At 48.2% G+C, this 24,258-nt stretch overlaps 1 protein-coding gene across 1 annotated transcript; it reads right to left on the reverse strand.

Moving 5' to 3' along the window:
- Positions 1 to 1,188: 1,188 nt before the first annotated feature.
- Positions 1,189 to 19,391, reverse strand: LOC101939668 (tumor necrosis factor ligand superfamily member 10-like). The gene is made up of 5 exons (XM_005279160.5): positions 18,921 to 19,391; positions 8,275 to 8,421; positions 7,363 to 7,399; positions 4,583 to 4,690; positions 1,189 to 4,212 (listed from the first exon to the last, which is right to left on the reverse strand). The coding sequence occupies exons 1-5, from the start codon at positions 19,149 to 19,151 to the stop codon at positions 3,770 to 3,772; spliced, it is 966 nt and encodes a 321-aa protein (XP_005279217.1). The 5' UTR covers positions 19,152 to 19,391; the 3' UTR covers positions 1,189 to 3,769.
- Between the last annotated feature and the right edge of the window lie 4,867 nt (positions 19,392 to 24,258).

Genomic DNA, 24,258 nt, shown 5'->3' on the forward strand with positions numbered 1-24,258 from the left:
GTGTCTGGGGCAGCAAGCCGCGGGGGGCAGCCTGCCGGTCGCCGTGAGGGCGGCAGTCAGGGACCTTTGGCGGCATGCCTGCGGGAGGTCCGCCAGTCCCACGGCTTCGGCGGCAATTCGGCGGCGGGTACCAGCGGACGTCCCGTAGGCATGCCGCCGAAGGCTGCCTCGCTGTTGTGCTTGGGGCGGCAAAATACATAGAGCCGCCCCTGGTTCTCCGCACGCATCCTTTCAGTCACAAGGGCCCGTGGTTGAGATTCAGAGAACAGCAAGACAAGCTGGAACAAACTCCAAGTTTCCCCAGGACCGACATAGGCACTGAACCCGCTCAGCTCCCTCCTTAAAGATTGCAGGGAATTTCGGCGAGTAGAGGCGCTCGCCCTGGTCTCTGGCCCGCTGTGCACAGATTGATTCTGTAAGTGTCTGCGTTCCCAGGGTGCAATATGCATCTGGTTGGCCTCGGGCTGTGGAATTCTTTGACAAGAGAGATGGTCTTGAAGTGGGAAATACTCTTACATGCCACACCAAATTCTGGCTCTATGGAAGTCACAGGGAACTTTCCCTTTGACTCCAATGCAGCCAGGTTTTTCACCCTCTGATTTCAATGGGCTTGGGATCAGGGCCCTTGTCTTGAGTTCCATGGCTACAAGTCCTGCTCTAGCATGGCTTCAGCCTGCGGCATTCCCACCTTCCCTTGTGGGCTGTGTTGGCTGGCCTGAGAGCACGATGTAGCACCAAATCCAGATTTCCATGTAACTTCTCCTTTACTGTACTAATGAAAAGCAGCCCAGAGGCACAGCAAGAAGCAGCCCATTGCTAAGCATGGGGTTCAGTAATCACTCGGGCCCAAGCACTCACAGGTATTTAGGCACCCAGCTGCCATTGATTTTGGTGGCAGTTGGACATCAAAATAACTTTGAGTATCTAAGCCCCCGTGGGGCCACGTAAGGTGTTTGCAGGAGCTCTGCTTTATTCTGAGTCCGGTGGGATGCCTGCTACCAACTGGCTGTGCATAACATCAGTGCCACAGCACCCCACCCAGACTCTTTGTCTGGGAAGCTCAGCTCTTAAAGGCACAGTGCCCACTCTAAAAGCCTGATAAGCCCGAACTGGCTTTGGCGGGTTGGACGTCATGCAGCAACATGATCAGTAGAGCATGTTGCTCCGTATAAACAGATGCGAATGCAGTGATTGAATACAAGTTTTATTGAACAAGCACAGAAATCTCACATCAAAAATCCACCCTGCTGGGCAGCGTATACTCACGCCCTTCACTGGAGACGATCCTTCATTCCAGCATGTCTGTACCTATCAACAGTCTTAGTGGTGCTATTATGATACACAGAATATACAAGTAATTACACAGATGGAAGCTGGGTCTCCATCCTGCCTGCCCAGAATCTACAAGTATCTTACACCTAGCGTGGGACGAGCCAGTGAGCCTTGGTTCAGTGCTAGAGATTCAAAATCTGCGTTCAGCTACACCTGTGCAACCCCACGGCCTTCAAGGTGTAATTGGGGGCAGAAGTGGGCTATGTAATTGAGACCTAGGTCTTGGCTATGGTGGGATTTTAGCCACCAGAGCACCTGTACCAGTGCAGACCCCTAGTGTAAGGCATGATGTGCAGCCAAAGCAGTTTGTACTGGGACAACAAACCCCAGGATAAACCGCACTGGTGTAAATTGCGTCTACACCAGAGGTTTTGCATAATTGCAGCTCTACTGCTGGCTGAAATCCCAGTGCAGACAAGGCCTTAGTTAACAATACTGGTCTTAGTGATGCATGAGACAGGATGGAATCCAGCTTGCACGCTCTCAGATGCGCTGTCTCAGCAGGGCTGATAGGAATAAAGCATATTTTGTTTCTGAAGCTCTGACTGATCCACATGGCAGGCAGATCTGCAAGTCAGAGAAGATGCTGTTTTCACGGAGTCACTTTCAGCCAGGGAAAGCCAGCTGTTAAGTGTTTCCAGGGAGAAACATTCATTGAAATCTGTTCAGCACAGGCTCTGTAACCGCTCCGTCTCCTTCCACTAAACCTACAGCTTGGCCCTAACAACTTTTTCTTTCCCTTTAAAAACTAACCCCACCTCGAATGGCATCTAAAACCAGCATTTCTTCTTTCCTGTCCATTAGCAGCCAGCCATGCCAGCTCTGAGCTGGGTCACCAGAGCAGCAAATACCGAGGAGGGAATGTTAACCCAGAATCCTGGTAGCATCAAGTCCTTTCTGACAGGTGTGGTGTAAACCATGCGTCACTGAAGAGGGGAGGTGTGTGCTGAAGTGGATGGGTGGGAGAGGGTCCTGTGGAGCTGCTGGCCCTCTCAGGGTTGCTTTGGGTTTGTCTATACGGCTCATGCACTCATTTAACTAAGCTGATTTAGAAGCTAATTTAATTCCATCGGTGCCACCCTCCCCCCCCCTCCCCCCCCCCCCATAGACACTCAAGTCCATTTCAGAAGGTCTCAAACCAGTTTCACTTAAGTAGATTACAAACTGACTTCAGCTAACATGAGTTAAGACCCTCTTACACAGATTTAGTGGTGTGCACCTGCAGAGTTGTAGCGGATTAAAATCCCACCTTCAGTGAAAGCAGAACGTGTTTGTGCGTGGCTCAGACCCAGCTCTAGATACCTGCAGGCTGTCTCAGACCTACCTGGGCAGCAGGGCAGGAAGAGCAAAGAAGGGTGAACCCAATCCACCGACCTACATTCCCCGCCTACAGTGAGCACACTCTGCTGTCATCTCACTCCCTGGTCTCTGTTTTCCTCCCTCTGGCTGTGTGTTGAGACAACATGCAGCTTGCTGTACTGCACAGAGGCAGATGCTCCGAACCCAGGTGACCTAGTGGGAGAAGGACCTGCATTCAGACCCACACTGGACTGTCACATCCTGGTTACGGGGACACCAAGGTGGCAACATGGTGTGGCACAGCCTCATGTGCAGATTTGATGCCATCACGCTGCACCATGTCACATTCCCCTCACATCGCTATGACGTGGCTGTGCGTGTGTCACATCATCTCAAGGCATCGTTGTCGTGTGTTTTGTGACGCCTGCTCCAAAGCTGGTGCTGGCTGGATCAGATACAATCTGCTCTGTCCTAACAGAGTAGACCCATGTTCCTGGCTCCTTCCCCCAAGTAGGAGGCTGTATGCAATGTGCTGAGAGCTGAGTCCTTTCCACGTGTGGGGTGGGTGTGCTGGGGGGAGAGTAATTGACCCTCTTATTGCTCCGGCCGGGCTTTACCCCCTCAGGGATCTGAAGGGTGAGTTTCACAGCATGTAAGGGTATCTCCCTGCACCTACCCCTGGGGAAGGCACCAACACCCTGAGGATGGGGTGAGGAGCCCTGTTCTGCTCTCACTGGAGACCCCCACACAGTTTGCTGCCTCCTCCTATGGCTCTGACTCCATGATGGGGTGGGGGGTGCATTGGAGGTGCCCCCCTGGCTCTTCCACCCCACAGGGGACCACGACTGTTCTGCAGCTATGCGGGCAGCCCTCCAAAGGCAAAACCCAATGGGAACGGAATCAGGGCATCGCCCCATAAGTCAAGGAGAGCAGTTGTCCTGGCCACCATCCATGGGCCTGGCAGCCGTCACAGCATTCATAACCAGCTGGGACAGGTGGATTTGCAAGGCAGGAACAGTGACCGGATCAAAGCCTTGACCAGGTTTGTCATAGCTGGCCCATGACGGGCAGCGACATCAAAAGAAGCTGCAATGGGATTGTCCAATGGGAGGAGGATTTAAACACAGACCCCAGCCCCTCACAGTTCGAGCCGGAAGGCCCCGAAGTAACTGGCCGCTGTATCGTCGTAATCAATGGCCAGGGACGAGACGGAGACAAAAAGCTCGTCACCGGCCTTGAGCTCGAAGAGGCCACCCTGGTAGAGGGCGTGCAGGCCATAGTCTGCCTCGGGTGCCCAGCACTTGGTGCCGACGCCCTTGAGTAGCAGGATGGGCTGCCCATAGGAGGTCTCGCGGTTGATGCACTGTACCAGCTGGTGCCCCGAGACGCGGGCTGCGATGCCCTCGCTGGGGTAGCGGAAGTAGATCTGCGAGTAGATGTAGTACTTGCCCGCCTGGCTCACCCGCAGCTTGCCATCCCGGTAGGTGATGTTCTGGAGATGTGAGTGCATGGTCTTGTCCTCCCACCTGGTGATGGGGTGTCGGCAGGACTGGGAGAGCTCCCCAAAGTGTGCTGAACTTCCTAGGGGAGAACGCCGGCAGAGGTCACTGTGGGGCTGACGGGAGCAAATAGCAACCTACGCTTGGGCATCAACCTAGCTGATGGGCTTCAGGCATAGATAATAAACAGAGATTGGCCTGAGACAGAAACAAAGCCAGGATCCCAGACTAGATCGGGGGTGGGGGGAGAGAACTGCCCAAAACCTGAAGCTCCACAGCTGACGTGGAGTTGCCAACAAAATTTTTCTACACCCCTTCCCTCACTGCCAAAATCCACAAGCCTGTCTTCTAATACCAGGCTAAGGCTTCCCCATTCCTCTGCCCTCCCCCCTGCCTCCAGGCTCCCATGGCTCTGGGCACCGCTGGTATCCTATTGGGAACCCCAGACTCACCGTCCTGGGAAGGGCTCTGCTGCCGGAGGGTGAGGTGGGCAGAGGGCTTGCCAGGTGCTCTTGTAGCCAGCTGCCCACTGGAGCTGTTGAAATAGCTCCTCCTGGCTTCTGTGGTGAAATGAAAGGAACAAGGATCTGCAGAGGCTGTAAATTGTGTGTGTGTGTCTCTCTCTCTCTGACACACATATGCCCCATGGCAGCACTCAGCACCTCAGTGCTGTGAAGCCAGCATGGTGAGACTTGCTCTTACTAGTCGGCACTTACAGGGAAGTGAAAGGCACTTGTGAGCCCTGAGTTCAGGATTCCATGTTCCTCTTGCCACAGATCCCTTAGCCCTAAAGGAGAGAAAGGAATGCAGCCCTGTGTGTGTGTGTGGGTGGGGGGGGGGGGGGAACGGGGGACAGGCTGTCGGGGCCATTTAAACCCAAGAATGAAGGCTGGTGTTTGGAATGGAGCCTCAGGGAGTTGGCCACCCACCCTCCATTGCAATTTCCTGGCATTTGAACACCAAACTCTGTTAGCATCTTTGACAAGCCCACCCTGTTTTTTGAAAAAAGAATGTTTCTATAAGAACATAAGAATGGCCATACTGGATCAGACCAATGGTCCATCTAGCCCAGTATCCTGTCTTCTGACTGTGGCCAATGCCAGGTGCATCAGAGGGAATGAACAGAACAGCCAATCATCAAGTGATGCATTCCCTGCCACCCATTCCCAGCTTCTGGCAATCAGAGGCTAGGAACACTCAGAGCATGGGATCGCATACCTGGTCATCTTGGCTAATAGTCACTGATGGACATATCCTCCATGAACTTATCCAATTCTTTTTTTTTTCATTTTTTTTGGTTAGCTTTTTTGACTGCCCCTGCACATTGGGCTGACATTTTCAGAGAACTACCCACAATGACTCCAAGCTCTCTTTCTTGAGTGGTAACAGCTAATTTAGACCCCATCATTTTATATGTATAGTTTTGGCCTTCACAACATCCCCTGGGAACGAGTTCCACACTGTGCGTTGTGTGAAGTATTTCTTCCTTTTGTTTGTTTTTAAACCCACTGCCTATTAATTTCATTGGGTGACCCCTGGTTCTTGTGTTATGAGAAGAAGTAAATAACATTTCCTTATTCATTTTCTCCACACCAATCATGATTTCATAGACCTCTATCATATCCCCCCTTAGTCATCTCTTTTCCAATCTGAAAAGTCCCAATCTTTTTAATCTCTCCTCATATGGAAGCTGTTTCATACCCCTAATCATTTTTGTTGCCCTTCTCTGTACCTTTTATAATTCTAATATATCCTTTTTGAGATGGGGCAATCAGAACTGTATGCAGTATTCAAGGTGTGGGTGTACCATGGATTTATATTATGCATTATGATATTTTCTGTCTTATCGATCCCTTTCCTAATGGTTCCTAGCATTCTGTTAGTTTTTTTGGCTGCTGCTGCACATTGCGTGGATGTTTTCAGAGAACGATCTGCAATGACTCCAAAATCTCGTCTTGAGTGGTAATAGCTAGTTTAGATCCTATTTAGATCCCATTATTTTGTATGTATAATTGGAATTATGTTTCCCATGTGCATTACTTTGCATTTATCAACACTGAATTTCATCTGCCATTTTGTTGCACATTCACCCAGTTTTGTGAGATCTCTTGGTAATTCTTCACAGTCTGCTTTGTACATAATTATCTTGAGTAATTTTGCATCATCTGCAAATTTTGCCACCTCACTGTTTACCTCTTTTTCCAGATCATGTGTGAATATGTTGAGCAGCACTGGTCCCAACACAGACCTATGGGGGACACCACTATTTACTTCTCTCCATTCTGATAACTGACCAATTATTCCTACCCTTTGTTTCCTGTCTTTTAACTGGTTACTGATCCATGAGAAGACCTTCCCTCTTATCCCATGACTGCTTACTTTCCTTAACAGCCTTTGGTGAGGGACTTTCAAATGCTTTCTGAAAGTCCAAGTATACAATGCGCACTGGATCACCCTTGTCCACATGTTTGTTGACCTGACCCCCTCAAAGAATTGTAATAGATTGGTGAGGCATGATTTCCCTTTACAAAAGCCGTGTTGACTCTTCCCCAACAAATTGTGTTCATCTATGTGTCTGATAATTCTATTCTTTACTATAGTTTCAACCAATTTGCCTGGTTCTGAAGTTAGGCTTACCAACCTGTAATTGCCAGGATTGCCTCTGGTGCCTTTTTTAATAATTGGCGTCACCAGAGACTGATTTAAGTGATAGGTTACATATCACAGTTAGTAGCTCTGCAATTTCATATTTGAGTTCCTTTAGAACTCTTGGGTGAATCCCATCTGGTTCTAGTGACTTAACACAACAGCCCCAATTCTCCTCTCCCTAACACTGCTTTCATCCTGCTGTGACTCCAGTGAGAGCAGTGGAGATGCTGCTGCCGGTTTGCTTTGGGGTGAGCAAGCACAGCTGTGTGCCAGTGCACCCTCACCAGGAAGTGAAACTGACCAATCCCCCCAACCAGTCTAGTTTCACTATCCTCTGGCTGTGCATAAATCCAAGCATTACATGCACAGGAAGGTGGACTTGTAAAAGGCTGTCTGCTCTGTCACAGGCTGCTTTGGAAAATCGAGCCCTTTCATCAAACTTAACAGGGACCCAAGCTGGCCAGATGGGTGAGATCTTCACACATTTAAAAGTAGATGTAGCCATTTAAATGAATGTAGCCATTTCTATCCCTGTACAGAAGGGCACTTGCCCTGCTCCCTCCTGCCAGGGCCAGAAACTCACCCTTCAGTGCGTTACTGTGGATAATGTTCTCTGTCACCTGGAAGGCAAGAGGAGAGGTCAGTGAGTAAACAGGAGACTTTCCCCAACTCCCTTGTGTCCTGTTGCCTCTTCCAGGCCCCCCACATCTGTCATTACTTCTAGTCATGTCAACAAGCTCAATCGGACAATACGCCCCTCCTGGCAGGGTAAAGCACCAGGCACACCCTGCTGCCACCCCTCTGCTTTACTCTACCACTGTCCACCTGGGGAACTCAAAAATTGATAAGTGGAGCCTAAAAATCCCCCTCCCCTTGAGGTGGGTATTACAGATGGGGAAACTGAGGCACATTGGCAGCATCTGCACTAGGAAATTGACTCATTGCTGGCACTGGAATTGGCATTGGTTTGACGGCAAGTGCAGACAGGGATAGACCATGTCCAGCACCATCTCAGAAACCACATCACAGCCCTGTTCAGAGTAAGGTTTCTATCTGTGCCCATCCCCTTTAACCACATTCAGTTCTGGTTCGGCCACACTCTTCGCTGACATTCATTGGCAGTAGCAGGTAACCCTGTCAGGGCAGGCAAGGGTGGGAGTGAAAGAGGGAGCTGAACTAATTCCCTGGCCTCTCTACCGAGAGGGCCAACAAAGGCGTTCCCATTGATAGAGTGGCTTCTGTGATGTCGTCCATGAGATCCTAGATGGAGACACACCAACTCATTTCACATGGGCACCAACAGCCACCAGATGGTACCAACTCTGAGTCCCTCCTGACCTGGGAACTGATTGGAATTAGTCACCTACAGGGACTGGCCCAAGACCTTCTGCTGGAATGTCACCCTTTGTGGTGTTCTAGGGTCTTCCTTGGCAAGTGCCTACCTCCCATTTCCCTTCCCTCCCCCCACCCAGTGTGTGGTTTGTCATGGACTCACCATGGTCACGTAGGATTTGATGCTGCTGGCCAGCTTGAGGCAGGACTGGTTGCCAATCAGTTCCTCCAAGTCTGAGACTTCCTGCAATCTGTTGATCAGCTGCAAACACTTCAGCTCCTCTGAGCTCCCCTGTGTCTGGGCTTTTAACTGGAAAATAAGATGAGTTGAATCGATTAAACGAAGCAGCCTCTTGAGTGTACAAAGGATTGCATGCGTGGCTGAGCTGTAGGGTGCAGAGGGAGGCCTCACTGATGTGATCCAGACCTACGTAAATATGGACTGTTGCTCTTCTTTTTGATACTCGTCCAGAGTAAGCCCTGTGCCGAGCTTGGATGCAGGAACTGAGAATAAGCCTGTGCTTCTCTGATCACAGTGCCAGAGGGGCTGAGATCCTGTGATGTGAACGTGATGCCCGGGTATTAACCAGCCAGTGGATGAGCCATGAGACCTGGATTCAATCCCCAAGCTCTGCCACTGACTTGCTGTGCAACCTCAGACAAGTCACCTCCCCTATCTGGGCCTCAGGTCCCCTTGCTAGCTTCAGCAAAGCACTGGGAGATCTACGCATGATGAGTGCTATTGAAGTACAGTTCCTGGAATAGACTCCTGCACTGCTTGGTGCATTAGCGATCGATAGCTGAGCAGTGTTGCTATCTCATGCAATTTTATTGTTAGTCTTGTGATATTTGATGTCTTCATTGAACCTCCAGCTCCTGGAATCATGTGAAAACGTGAATCTGACAATCTGGGGAATCTGTGTACAATTTATAAATTCTAGCTTGATTTTATGAATTGTCTCTATCCTTATGACTGTTGACTTTTGTGCGCTGCCTCATGCTCCTTGTGCTAAGGGGAGGGAAATGGTACCTACAAGTCTGTCTTTGAAAGATGATGTTGTAGCCGTGTTGGTCCCTGGATGTTAGAGACACAAGGTGAGTGAGGTAACGTCTTTTATTGGACCAACTTTTGTTGGTGAGAGAGACAAGCTTTTGTGTTTACACAGAAATCTTCAGGTCTTCTTCAGCTCTGCGCAAGCTCAAAAGCTTGTCTCTCTCACCAACAGAAGTTGGTCTAATAAATCATATTACCTCCTCCACCTTGTCTTTGAAAGAGACAGTCATTCAAAGCTACCAACTAGTAAATAGACATAGCCCAGACAGAACAATGAGGCATCTGGGGGAAGCCAATTTTCTCCAACTTCTCTGCAGTGGGCTGGGGTGTGGAGAAGTGGAATTTCCCCAGCAGCAGAACCAGGTGTTGGTAGTAGGACTTCTAAACTCAGGCGACACAGAAACACCCAAGAAGGTGAGACAGGAGAAAGAACATGCTTTTGTAGCAGGAGGATCTGTTTAACTCACTGCAGGACCACCCAAAGTCAAGAGAAACTGACATGGAGGAGAGAGAGGGTATGTCTTCGCTACCCGCCGGATCGGCAGGTAGCAATCGATCTATTGGGGATCGACTTATTGCGTCTAGTGAAGACGCGATAAAATCGATCCCCGATGGCTCTGCCATTGACTCTGGAAATCCACCGCGGCAAGAGGCAGAAGCGGAGTCGATGGCGGCGCAGCAGCGGTCGACTCGCCGCTGTCCTCACAGCCAGGTAAGTCGACCTAAAATATGCAACTTCAGCTACGCTATTCACGTAGCTGAAGTTGCGTATCTTAGGTCGACTCCCCCCCCGGTAGTGTAGACCTAGTCAGAGACTCCACGATCCAGAGGAGAAGCCGTGAGCTGCAGAAGGATCCCGGACATCCCAGAGAGCTTTGCCCTGAGCCCAGAAAATGCTCAAGCATGGTGAGGAAACGACGGCAGGGAAACGTGCATGGGTGTTTCTTATTTTGCCTGGATCTGTGTATTTCTTGTGCTTGTTAAAGTAAAGAGTGATTGTGTTTAGAAACCCTTTCAAAACCTGTCTGTCTGCTTTCACTGCTGTGTGCCCCTGAAGAGGTAGCTGTAAAGCCAGGGTCCCATAAAGGTGGTCTCAGGGAGAGAGTGTGCTTACACCCCTGGGTATCGGCGTGGTGGTGTCAGTGTTGGTCCGGAGGGCCTACAGCAGATGGGTTGCATGGTTCCATTTCTGTGACCTAGAGCCTGTGCCTAGGAAATGTGCCAAAGAGGCCCAGGAGAGAGAGTGCTAGAAGACTGCCCAAGGGAAGGGACGTGGGTCTAGCATGGTGGGACCCAAACACAGCAAGCTGGTATGTGTCCACCTGGGGCAGCTCTACTAGGGCTGTGTGTGACAGTAAGAATCTGAGCTTTCATTGGGAGGCAGGGGGGAGACCTGCTAAGTTTCTAGCTCTCCTCGTTGCAGGGAAAACTTGGAAAACATGACTCAAAGGCTCCAGAGGCAAAGATCCCCATAGCTATTATTTTTTAAATCTGATTTTTATTCCCTCTTGTGATTGTGGGGGGATTTGATTCAGGATTTTTGACCCCCTAGGGCTGCTGGCTTAGATACATGGGGGAGGGGGGAGGGGAAGAAAGAGGGGGTGTTTCTGTTAAGCTAATGGCAGAGCTGAGATTGTCGGAGGCAGTTTCATGCCATGTTGTAGCCGTGTCGGTCCCAGGATGTCAGAGAGACAAGATGGGTGCAGTCATATCTTTCATTGGACCAACTTCTGTTGGTGAGAGGGACAAGCTTTCGAGCTTACACGGAGCTCTTCTTCAGGGGGTTTCAGTCAGGTCTCTTGCTCAGATTGCAACCCAAGTCCCAGTGATCAAACCTAGGACACCTGCTTGTCCATCAGCAAAACCCAGCCTGAAGCCCGTGATGCCTCATCCTGGGTTTGTAACCATGTTCCTCTGTTATAAATGTGTGTATGAACAGTCACACAATGCTGCTAGGCAAAGCTGCCTGCAGGCCACATTACTGTGGCTGTGTGAATCTAACTGTGGTGAAAGATGCTGGTTTAACAGCCCTGGAGACCAGAGCCTTTCATCCACAGAACAAGTAGAGGCCAAGCAATGACAAGGCGCGGTTCCTGCAGGCTGCCCTGCCCTCCTGCCTCATCTCTGCCCTGGAGGGATCCCTGGTGAACAGGCCTGATCAGCCCCTGGAATTAACTGTTCTCCCAAAACATTTCCGACTGTCTTGGAATCATTTTATTTCCGTGCTCAGTAGGAACAGTGGCAAATGCTTTTATGCTCAGGAGACAAGCTGGGACTCGGCTCCTTGCTGGTAGGGTGACCAGATGTCCCGATTTTATAGGGACAGTCCTGATTTTGGGGTCTTTTTCTTATATAGGCTCCTATTACCCCCACCCCCTGTCCCGATTTTTCACATTTGCTGTCTGGTCACCCTACTTGCTGGAGAAATTCCTGGGGCTAAACTCCCCATCACTTATGGCCTGAACCTGCTAGGCACTGAGCACTCTCAACATCCATTAATGTCACTGGGAGTCAAGCGTGCTCAGCACCTGGCAGGATCTGGCTCTTTGAGCTCTCTTTCTCATCTGCACAGGGCTCTTTCTCCTACTCCAGAATCTCTGATCCTCCTGCCTGGCAGCCCAAACCCAGTGTAGTAGGAGCTGGGTGCTCCTTCTGGGCCCACTCTCCTTACAAACCCCAGCCCCTGCCTTAATCTGCCCCTTGTAAATATCTGCATTAACCCACAGGAGAGGAACTGAACCATTTCCAGCTGAACACTGCTGCTAGCTATGCCCTCTTGAGACCAGGCATGGTGGTGGGGTGGCTATTTGCTGACATGGATGATGGCTATGACAAATGAGACCTCGCTCTATTGTTGCAATGAGGTGCTTGTGCTTGGAGTGTCCATGGAATTAGTGCTGATCACCCTGCAGGTGAAGGTCCCCATAGTGACTGCAGCCCATGTTCCATTGGCAATAGGTGACACAGCAAGCAAGCAGCGTTGTGGGAAAGACAGCTGTAGTTAGCAAGTGGAGAGGCCCGTGCTACATGCTGAGATTCTAGAGTTTGATGTAGCAGCCAGGCCCTGCTTTGCATGCCTGAGTCCCATCATCCCTCCTGGAAGTCTCATAAGAACATAAGAAAGGCCGTACCGGGTCAGACCAAAGGTCCATCTAGCCCAGTATCCTGTCTACCGACAGTGGCCAATGCCAGGTGCCCCAGAGGGAGTGAATCTAACAGGCAATGATCAAGTGATCTCTCTCCTGCCATCCATCTCCATCCTCTGACAGACAGAGGCTAGGGACACCATTCCTTACCCGTCCTGGCTAATAGCCATGAATGGACTTAACCACCATGAATTTATCCAGTTCTCTTTTAAACTCTGTTATAGTCCTAGCCTTCACAACCTCCTCAGGTAAGGAGTTCCACATATTGACTGTGCGCTGCGTGAAGAAGAACTTCCTTTTATTTGTTTTAAACCTGCTGCCTATTAATTTCATTTGATGACCCCTAGTTCTTGTATTATGGGAATAAGTAAATAACTTTTCCTTATCCACTTTCTCCACATCACTCATGATTCTATATACTTCTATCATATCCCCCCTTAGTCTCCTCTTTTCCAAGCTGAAGAGTCCTAGCCTCTTTAATCTCTCCTCATATGGGACACGTTCCAAACCCTTAATCATTTTAGTTGCCCTTTTCTGAACCTTTTCTAGTGCCAGTATATCTTTTTTGAGATGAGGAGACCACATCTGTACGCAGTATTCGAGATGAGGGCGTACCATCGATTTATATAAGGGCAATAATATATTCTCAGTCTTATTTTCTATCCCCTTTTTAATGATTCCTAACATCCTGTTTGCTTTTTTGACTGCCTCTGCACACTGCGTGGACATTTTCAGAGAACTATCCACGATGACTCCAAGATCTTTTTCCTGACTTGTTGTAGCTAAATTAGCCCCCATCATATTGTATGTATAGTTGGGGTTATTTTTTCCAATGTGCATTACTTTACATTTATCCACATTAAATTTCATTTGCCATTTTGTTGCCCAATCACTTAGTTTTGTGAGATCTTTTTGAAGTTTTTCACAGTCTGCTTTGGACTGTCTCCAAAGTCTCCAAGGTCTGTTCAGTCCTTGCTCGCTGCTGAGGCTTCCAATTAGTGCCACTTCTGAGGCAGGACCTAGCCTGAGGCCCCTGAGTTATTTCTCATGGGCCTCAGAGGGCCAACGTTTGTGGTTACTCCCCAGCTGGGCTGAATTTGAACCAGTGAGCTAGAGGCAAAAGGCCCCACAGCCTAATTCCAAGCCTCAGCAGCATCCAACCCTGAACCTGTTTGTTAGCCAAAGTGTGCAATGGATTTTCCCCTGGTGCAGAATCTCAGCCCCTGCAGCACTGTGTCCTTGGGAAACAGATGCCCCCAGCGCTGCAGAGAGGGCTGCCCCTGTTTGGGGAGGGCACAGATTTAGTGTGTCTTGCTAAGGAAATAAAGGAGAAAAGCTGAAATGCAGCATTGTACGGAGCCTACAGCTGTGCTGAGGCTGAAATGCCTGTACATCCTGGCTCATTGCACTGAATGGGCAGCTCTCCCATTGCCTTATTACCACCAGAGAATTAGGTCAGACATTGTGAAATTGACTCAGTCTGTAATAAACACCCAGGCCTAGCCTCCCCTCCAGCTGGTTAGATCTGCGGTGTCATGTTATTGTCTCCCCGCTCAGCATGACTCACCAGCCCAGACAAACAATCATGCTGGGGAGAGGTGCTTGGTTCACAGCCCTGGAGAATGGAGTCCTCTAGCTGCAGGGCATGTGTGGCCACCCAGCAGGCCAAATGTCCCTTTCACTGCCAGTTTGCCTCAACCCTGACCTGCAGGGATCCCCCACTACTGGTGAGAGGGGAGCTGGGTCACGGGAACAATCGGTCCTTGGCCTCCCTGCTCAGACTGCCAACCAGGGGGCCTGGTGAAGGGGTGGTTTTGAAACTGGGCTGGGGCCTGCCCTGCCCTGTCCCCCAATTCATTACACATGGGAAACCAAACAGCTGGAGAATTAAAATATTGTACCCAGCATGGTCCCTCGGGCATCCCTGTAGGGATAGTTACCCACCCAGCCTTCTGCCCTGACCTCCCCACACACACTCAGCCTTCTGCCCTGCACCCCCATGGCCCCAGCCTTCTACCCTGCACCCCCCACGCCCCCCAGCCTTCTACCCTGCACCCCCCACGCCCCCCAGCCTTCTGCCCTGCACCCCCCACGCCCCCCAGCCTTTTGCCCTGCACCTCCACACACACCCAGCCCTCTGCCCTGAACCCCCCCCCAGCCTTCTGCCCTGCACCTCCACAAACCCCCAGCCCTCTGCCCTGACCTTGAGTTGCCCCCAACACCCAGCCTTCTACCCTGCACCTCCACACACCCCCAGCCGTCTGCCCTGAACCCCCCCACACCCAGCCTTTTGCCCTGCACCTCCACACACCCCAGCCCTCTGCCTGGACCTCGAGTCCCCCCCAACACCCAGCCTTCTGCCCTGCACCTCCACACACACCCCAGGCCTCTGCCCTGACCTCAAGTCGCCCTGCTCAGCCCACTGCAGGCCTAGGTGAACAGAACCCCAGGCTGGCAGTGGGCTGAGCAGGCTGGTGGTGTAAGATCAGCATTTTAATTTAATTTTAAATGAAGCTTCTTAAACATTTTGAAAACCTTGTTTACTTTACAACAATAGTTTAGTTATATAATATAGACTTATAGAGAGAGACCTTCTAAAAAACGTTAACATGTATTACCGGCACGCGAAACCTTAAATTAAAGAGAATAAATGAAGACTCGGCACACCACTTCTGAAAGGTTGCCTACCCCTGATCTATACTATGGGGCTATAGCTCTGTGGGTCAAGTCCCCGTAGTGTAGATGCACCCTAAGGACTCATGAATAAGCAGTAACTTAGGATGTAATTATCCAGCTCTTGTACATTGCTAAAATATTGAGTAATTCTCCAAAAACTACTGAAGAATGTTGAATAGACTCAGCACTTTTTGGTAAACACATCTTTATCCCATGGCATGTGTCCCACTACCTGTCTAGTACATTTCATACAACCCTAGGAAATGAAAACTTCACGTATCCCGGGGCAGGGAAAGGACACCAGCTTCTGGGAAAATGAAACAAAGCAAGTTCAAAACTCTTCCCACGCCATTCCAAAACCACTCTGTCCAGCTGCCACAGGCCATACTGGCCAGAATTGTCTCATTCTTTGCTTGGGCAGCCCCCAGCTGTCTGTTTTTGTATTCCCCCCCCCCCCCCCGTCTCTCATCTTAGATTATAAACTCTTTGGGGCAGGGACATTCTTTGGGTGCTGTGTTTGTATACAGCACCTAGCACAATGGGGCTCTGTAATAATAATAAACAATTATTCTCCCCCTCACTGCCAACATACTCACTGATCATTACCACACTTTTCTCAAAAATACCCCAACCCAACCCTGGTTTAAGATGGATGGATTCTGATCTCACTAATGCTGCTTTTACATCACTGAACTCCAGAGCTTAGTTTGTAATGAAAGGGGTTCCGGGGCTCCAGCCATTTACTTTCAAAACTGATGTAACAAGTCTAGAGGTGCTGGGGCGAAGAACTGCCAGGCCCAGAGGTGCTGGGGCGAAGAACTGCCAGGCCCAGAGGTGCCGGGGCCGTGAACTGACAGAGCCCAGAGGTGCTGGGGTGAAGAACTGCCAGGCCCAGAGGTGCCGGGGCTGTGAACTGACAGAACCCAGAGGTGCCGGGGCGAAGAACTGCCAGGCCCAGAGGTGCCGGGGCGAAGAACTGCCAGGCCCAGAGGTGCCGGGGCGAAGAACTGGCAAGCTTAGAGGTGCTGGGGCTCAGCTTTGCCAAGCCCCAGCTCAAATGAAGCTCTGTTGAACTCCATTGCCTTCCAATGCCTAGAATAAATCTGCCAGCTAATGATAACTAGAGAGAAAGATAGAGATAGCTAGCACTGATTTTCTCTGTATATGATAATGATCCACACGTGCTATTGTATATCTCCCTATAACATTGTACATATTTGTCTGTGTCCCTCTCTCCTCACCCTTTCTATGTAACTTGGATTCTGTGTCCCTGAGGCTGTAAGCTGTTCTACACAGATGGTTTCTGGGCCAGCATGAAGTGCCAGTGAAGTAGACAGTGCTCAGCGTGGGCAGAGGGGCATGCCTGTATTGGACGGCTTGCAGGATCCGGGTCTTGGATTGTAAACTCCTCGGAGCAGCTCCTAGCACTGTGGATTCAGCTTTTGATTGAGTGTACTGGATTACACAAATAAAACTATGTAATAGGACTGACACTCCTGATGGGAGAGGAGACTTGGGCTCAATGTTTGCCCAGCCCAAAGTGTAAATGCCAGATTTGAGGGTAATGTTTTACATAAAGTAATTGGTACAATTTCCAGTGAAGCTGAAGGCCCCATTGACTTTCAGTGAGACTTAGGCTCCTGAGTGCCCAGAGTTCAGGTATTCAGGTGCCTAGTGGAAGACACAAAAATGCTTAAGCAGTGTAACCCATGGGAGTTAGGCACCTACCCTGCTTAGGCACTTACATCTGTCAATCTGGTCCTAAATCACTTTTGAAAATGGGACTTAGAATCCTTAGTCACTTGGATGCTTTTGAAAATTGTACCCAACCAGCATAAATGATTACTCACTACTTCAAACTGATTTTCCAACACCTGTTAATGGTTACTGTCAAATGGGTTTAGACACGTGGTGGGAACAAGTACAATGGATTCTACAGCTCTTCGGCTACTAGCAGTTTTTTTATGGGTTGTGAACAGCACCAGCAGCTCAACATTTTAAATCATGCAGACGGCTCCCTACAGTCTAGCATCTGATGGGAAGCTGAATTAGAGAAAAGCAGTTTTTTGACTTGGCCTATTTATTATGTTACATGTTTTTAAACTGTTGCCTGCACTGAGACAGATTTACTGCTTGATGCTGCCTTGTTTATGCCCTTAACTCCCAGTGAAGTCAATGAGAGTCTGGGCGTGCAGGCAGTTCAGGGTCTGGTTCTTAAGGTCTCACTGAGTTCTCATTGCCAGATCAGATCACCGGCTCATATAGTGCAGTAGCCTGACTCCTGACATTGCAGATCAGACCCCTGCTCCACAGAGGGTCTGATCTAAAGCCCAACTGAGTCAACAGGAATCTTTCCATTGACTTTAATGGGCTTTGGATTAGGCCCCTAGTCCAGCAGCCCCTGTCTTGACATACCAGATCACAGGGTACTGACTCCAACAGTGGCCAATACCCGATGCACTGAAGAAGACAAACCCCCTCCTCACCCAACACCGCCATATATAGGCAATTGTGCAATGAAGTTTGTGAGAAGGGGGAAATTCTTTCCCTGTCTCCTGCTGGGATAAGCTGGAGCCTGGCACCCAGAAGCATGAGACTGAATTACTCCTTATCTTCGGACACTTAGCCATAAAAGTTTATTTTCTTCCTGGTAAAACTCTGCTCTCTATCTAGTCTTTCCTGGGGTCTTCATCACCATAGCATCTAAGCACCAAACACACATCTTTTCCTGACTTAACCTTATACTGTTGTTTAATAGGAGGTAATTTCTCTCCCTCTCCCCTTCTATCCAGGGGAATAAGACTGGGTCATTCCTGTCATTGTTATCAGCAAAGCTCTGCATTCTACAAAATAGGTAGATTCCTCCAGGTCTGTGTTGATCCAGACACACACAAAACCCCTTATTCGGTGGGATTTGCCTATTCCTCAATTTGGCAAGACAGTAATGGATGCAAAAAAATAAATCTCATATTTAAAAGGGAAAAATATGTTGTGCCTGCTTGTACAAAATGTCCTGATTCCATTGGGGGTTGGGGTGGGGGGTGCCACAAGGCAAAGTAGCAAAGGTGGCACCTCACTCTATGTTTAGTACCCATCTAAAGTGGGTTTGAACTGGTACATTGCAGCTCAGAGCCAGGCAGAGATCTGCGCTGCAGGGACTTATGCGCGAGAACAATAGTTTCGGGTTTGATCGTTATTAAGGCACCTTGCGTTTTCCTCTAAGGAAGGTGGAGACGCTTTCAGTTTCTTGTAAAGCTGTAATCGCTTTATTGGCATCGCTCAAATCACGGCTGGGATAATTAGGGAGCCCGCCCAGCCACTGGGGAAAAGAGTTGCCACATGCACAAACAAAACCAGGAGCTTTGACTACAAGATCCCGTTGCTAAAACTGTGCAGAACTTTGGCCAGAGAGGGAACATGCAAATCAAGGCTGCCCTATTCTTTCAGGGACCTGTGTTGCTTTCAGAATTACACCTACGCCTTTAAGAGGAGCTGCATCGCTCACCTGAAACGATATTTTTGCATTGATCAAGGAAGCGATTAGTCACATTTTCAAAGCTTCCTATAGAAGCTCAATGATTCAGTCCAACGGGGAAGGGGGGAGGGGGATGTGTAGCAAGGGGTTGGAGGCTAGTTCACAAGATTTTCACAACTGCTTTGAATGCAAAGCAAAAGGAGACCTCTGGAAATAAAACCCTCCTTGACTGTGCCAGTAGCTTTCTTAAGCAAAACCGTATTTTTGAATTTAAATCACTCTGAAAAGAAACCAAAGGTTGCACCCGAAAGAGTTTGCAGTTCACAGCTCTTGTTGCTAGTACATCTGAATCTCCCCGAAAGTGGGTTTAAAAGCTGAAATGCACAAAGATCTCGCCTCCCCCCTTTGCAAACCAGAGCGAGTGAGTTTCGGTGCTACTACTTCTGACCTGGCCTCACCTTGGATATCGACATGGTGAAATATACGAAGAGCCCCGTGGTAGAGGCGATCTGCAGAGCCAGGATGGACATCACAGCCATGGCGATCCACACCGGGCTACAATGCTTCTTTCTCCTCTTCCCGGAGCCTGGCTCGTCCTTGTGCCCTGCTCCGGACCCCATCATGCATGCTGAGGAGTCGCTGCTATCCGATCGGAAATACTGCTGGTTATTCTGCTGCTGGCTGTCCATTGCATTATATAAATATCCCAGAAGCGAGAGCACTGGTTTTACTTCCCCTCTAAGCTCCTTCTGGGTCTCTCGGATCCTCCTCCCACCTTCCCTTCCTCACACACCCACACAAGGAAGCAAGTTTAGAGAAAAGTTCTTGCCTCGAGAGAAGACTTCTGTGTGTGTGTGTGTGTGTGTGTGTGGGAGGGACAGGCAGAGCTAAACAGCTCCAGTCTCTTTCCAGGCGGTATTTGATTCCCTGCCATATCCTGATGCTAATCGAGTGTAAAGTTCAGTTCACCCTATAAACAAAGGCATCGCCGAGACACAACACGTGGAGACAGCCTCAACTCTCTGCCTGCCAGTCATTGTTTAAAATCCTATTGTTCCTGTGAGACATAAAACCAAGGACCTGTGATCACAACCTGTGATCTTCAGGGATGCAAATTTCCCTAAGAGGATGGCTTCTTAGCTGCAGTGTTCCTCTCCCCAGATTCCTCTCTGTTTCATTGGGATGTGGGACTCTTCTGTCCTTATTCCTTCTCATCCCAAATGGTTGTCTTTAAGTGAAAAGTTAAACAGCTGCTGTGTGTTGCACCCCAGAGGTGGCTGCATTTCAGTAGTAGACGAAATTATCTCTATCCTGACTTGCAGAGGAGGGAATGAGCAATTTACTCAGCCTGAGAAAGAGCTCTGTGAAGCTCAAAAGCAAGTCCCGTCCACCAACAGAAATTGTTCCAATCCGAGCTCTGGTCAAGTGAAAAAATTCTCTAAGTTTACCTCCTCCACCTGGTCTCTCGGATTTCCTCAAATTAAGTAATTCTAATAGATCTACTTTTGGGAATAAAAATTACTGGGGAGGTATCTGCAGCATTGAGCCCTTAATTTGTTTTGGGGCCCAATCTGCAGTATTGATGTAAACAGAATTCCTACAGAAAGATGTGCATGTTTTATTTGGATAGGGACTACAACATCAGGCCTTAGATTTCTAAAGTGCTTTCATCCTGGTGATGAGGAGAGCCATATACATATAAATAAGAATAATTATAATGAGAGTAAATGCTACAAAAATAAACTTTAAAAAAAACAAGGTATCAAAGTGATACAAAGAGCATAAAGTTTGAAAAAGTAAATACAAATTACTAAATAAAAGGCGAAGTAACTGTTTAATCTGAGTACCTGGGCCTTCGGAAGGCATGCCTGTACTGGGGCATGTGAAGAATGGAAGTGAAAGAGGAGTTAAGGAGGGTAGGAACTGAGAGATTATAATTAAATTAGAAATGCCATAGTGAAAGCACATAGACAAGCCCTTTGGGCAGTGATTTGCATTGCAGGGATTGGACATTAACAAATACGTTAGAGTTTGCCAGCTGGGGGCATGTTTTTCTGTCCCTGAAGCTATTAAAGATGCCCTAAAAAATTAGAGGCAGTGACAGTAGATAGGGAACTGGGCTAGGAGTCAAGAGACCTTGTTCTGCCATCAAGCTGGCGGCGTAGCCAGGACATGTGGCAAGTCACCTCAGCCCAGGTGGTCAAAGGTATTTAGGTGCATAACTGCCATGGCGGTGAGGCACCTACATACTTCTGTGGATGTGGGGCCTTCTCCTCTGTGTGTCTCTGTTCCCCTCCTGCCATTTGCGATTTAGACTGCAGGTAGGGACTGTCTCTCACTACGTAGGCACAGTGCCCTCCAGAGCCTAAGCTTGAGTGAAGCCTGTGTGGAAATTGGGAAAAGCGCAGACATCTTAGTCTTCCAGGAAGAGCAAGAGTCAGGCTAATTCTTCTATTTAATAACGCGAGACTTGAAGGCCTAGAGCAGTGGTTCCCAAACTTTAACAACCTGTGAACCCCTTTCACTAAAATGTCAAGTCTCGCGAACCCCCTCCTAAAAATGTCTATTTCCAGGGATTTTCTCCTTTACCTGAGTATAAATTATAAAAGCAGTGATCTTGGAAATATAAAATTTGTTTTTATGATATGCTTATTACACACTATTTATTATTAATTATTTATCATTACAGTATTTTCATTACATTATTAAAATGGCAACACTCTTCCAAGAACTCACTTTCATAGCTTGTATCAATTTGAATAAGCCTGTTATAAGACAAAGCTCCTATGTTTCATCAAGGGGTATCAGATGTGAAACAGCATGAAGGTATTTAAGAAGCCAACTCAAAGAGTTCCTCCTACACAAGCATTCAGATCTTGAGCAGTCCAGGCCAACACCACATGTTACAACAAAGCTTAAACTTGTTCTTCATAATAATTTAAAAAACAATACTAGCTGCCTGTTTCATTTTAAAAACAGCAAAAAATATCCACCTCCCTTTCCATTTCTTATAAGGAGTCTTGAAGTTTAAATCTTCTCAGTGTGATAGATAGACTTGCTTTGATCTGCTTAGCTCTTGGAAGTCCAGAGGCTCCAGGCTGCTGGCCACATGCTGCCCAGAGTTCCTAGGGACAGCTCTGTCCGCCATTAGGGAATTTTTTTCCAAGAACCCCCTGTAACATTTCGCGAACCCCCAGGGGTTCACGAACCCCAGTTTGGGAACCACTGGCCTAGAGGAATGGGAGCAGACTGTAAGAGATACTGTTTTGACCTTGTGTTAGATAAGAATGGAAAGTAGACTGTGGCAGAAATTAATGAGAAAAAGTGAAATATCAAGAAGGAATATGTATAAACAAAATGCAGCCAGGGCCGCCTGGTGGGGGGGGGGGGGGGAGGGGGCAAGTGGGGCAATTTGCCCCAGGCCCCCGGTCCCACAGGGGCCCCCATGAGAATATAGTATTCTATGGTATTGCAACTTTTTTTTATGGAAGGGGCCCCCCAAAATTGCTTTGCCCCAGGCCCTCTGAATCCTCTGGGCAGCCCTGAATGCAGCTGTTGATCATTACTGTATGTGACAAAAGGTATATGCTTGCCTTAATTGTTTATCTAATGGAGACCTGCCTCGGGAGGGGAACCCCTGCCCGTGAGTACTCTCCCCTTCCAAGTGTCAGGAAAATAAAGCTGCCTCTGGCTTGTTGCTTCAAACTCAGAGTGAGGACTCATTTTTCTCCAACACCTGTAAGTGGTATGGTAAGAATAATGTGAAAGAGTGGTCAGCATCCCTTACAGGATTAGCCCTTCAAACGGAAACTACAGAGATTAATTGTCTTATAAATAGTGAGAAATGTACAAACTGGAAACCTTCCAAAACAGGTTTGCCCTTTTCATTGTTAACTAGGGGAGATAACTCACCAGGCAAACACATACACAAAACAATCAAACAAGGAGCAGCAGGCGGTTTTTTTTCAATGCCCTTCATGGTTTCACTCTGTCTGTTACAATGGCTGGTGATGTCTCCTGCACCGAGAGCTGCCATGTTCCTGGTGCTTTGTCAGAATGAGCTTCCTGGTGGGAAGAAGCTCAATGGTTAGGACATAGGAGATACCACTGCCCGTTGGAATGCATAGGCAAATAAGTCATTCAAAGGTGTGGTAAGATACGTTCTACTCTTTTAAAAAAGAATCTAACCTCCCTTTTCTCATTCATTTGCATAATGAACTGTATTGACTCATTAACCTAGGATTTCAAGCCAGCAGCTTCCTATTTGATCGCTAATTATTTATTACAAGCTCTTTAGACCAGGGACAGTCATTTACTATATGTTTCTATAGCACCTAGCCCAATGGGGTCTGGGTCTGGTTGGTCAGTACCACTACCACAATTTAAGTGTTTCTTCTTCTTCTTCATCATGATGTATTTCAGAATTATTTTTCCATTATTTTCTCTCTTTTATAAATCTATGTAGTGACCAGACTCTCTTGTATGTTATGCTGGCGTTTTCCTTAACCCTAGTTTCTATTTGGAAATAATCATAATTCGGCTGTCTCTCTGCTGCAAGGGGTGTGATTTGCAGCTCCTGTCGACATATCTGTCCTGGCTTTAGTTTGGCTAGCTTGATAAAATAGCAGTGAGAACAAGGTGGCATTGTCTGCAATGGGAGCCTAGCAATGACCAGGAGAGTGAGGCAGCCTTGTACAGCCTACACTGCTGCATCCTTCTTGTTGTTTCTAATGAGCTAGCTAGATTAAAGCCAGAGCAGGTACGTCCAAATGGGCTGCAAATTAAACATCCGGGTAAAGTGGAGACATAGCCTTATTCAGCTCCCAGAAGTATCTGGGACTTCATTGATGTCTCTGATGACAGCTGGTAGTGAAGGCAAAGCGTGACTCTACCTGATCAATGTCTAGCATGCAGCAGAACAAGAGATGAGGGAGGAAGGATGGTCCTGGACTAGGAGTTGGGAGGTTGACTGTTATTTATCATTTGTTTGTGGTACTTCTCGGAACGGTGCTAGGCATCTTGCAGACACCCAAGAAGGGATGATCCCTGCCCTGAGAAGCTTATGGTATAACCATGGGTTGAATTGGGGATCTACACCTTCAATTTCTTTAGCTCATAAAGAATTATATTATAAATTACTGTATCAATTGCATTTGACTCCAGTTACGATCCATCATATTTTTGCTACTATCAAGATGCTCTGTTGGAGGGATTATGGGGAAAGGGGAACATACTTGCTCATGTGGTGGTTGTGTCCAGAAATTAGTCAGTTTGAGTAGGAAATTATTAAAGAGATTCATCTTATAACTAAATGCCAGTTTCCCAGAGATCCCCTGACCCTAATGCTCCAGTAAAGGAGCTACATTTTAAACAGAATGACAAAATAATTTCTTTTTTTTATTGTTAGCAGCAAGACTTTGTATTGCCAAAATGTGACTTCTCCTCCTATTGAACTGTGCTATAGTAAAATATGGACTGTCCTTGTATGGGAAAGCTTTCACACCAAGTACGTACACCAAGTATGTACAGGTCTGTCGCATCCTACGCGCATTTAACATGTGCAATTTCAACTTTACGCGGTCGGCAAAAACAAAACAAAAAAAAAAGAGAAAAACAACAGTTGTAATACTATACCTGTAGTGCGGGCGATTTCGCCCACCATTGAACCCCATGGGGTTTTGGCTATATGCGGTTTTCGCTTTATGCGCTAACCGCGGAACGGAACCCCCGCGTAAGATGAGACAGACCTGTACACAAGTGCCAAAAAGGTGAGTCTCTTGCACCAACAGAAGTTGG

Source organism: Chrysemys picta, chromosome 9 (assembly GCF_011386835.1).
Source record: "Chrysemys picta bellii isolate R12L10 chromosome 9, ASM1138683v2, whole genome shotgun sequence".
NCBI classification, from domain to species: Eukaryota; Metazoa; Chordata; order Testudines; family Emydidae; genus Chrysemys; species Chrysemys picta.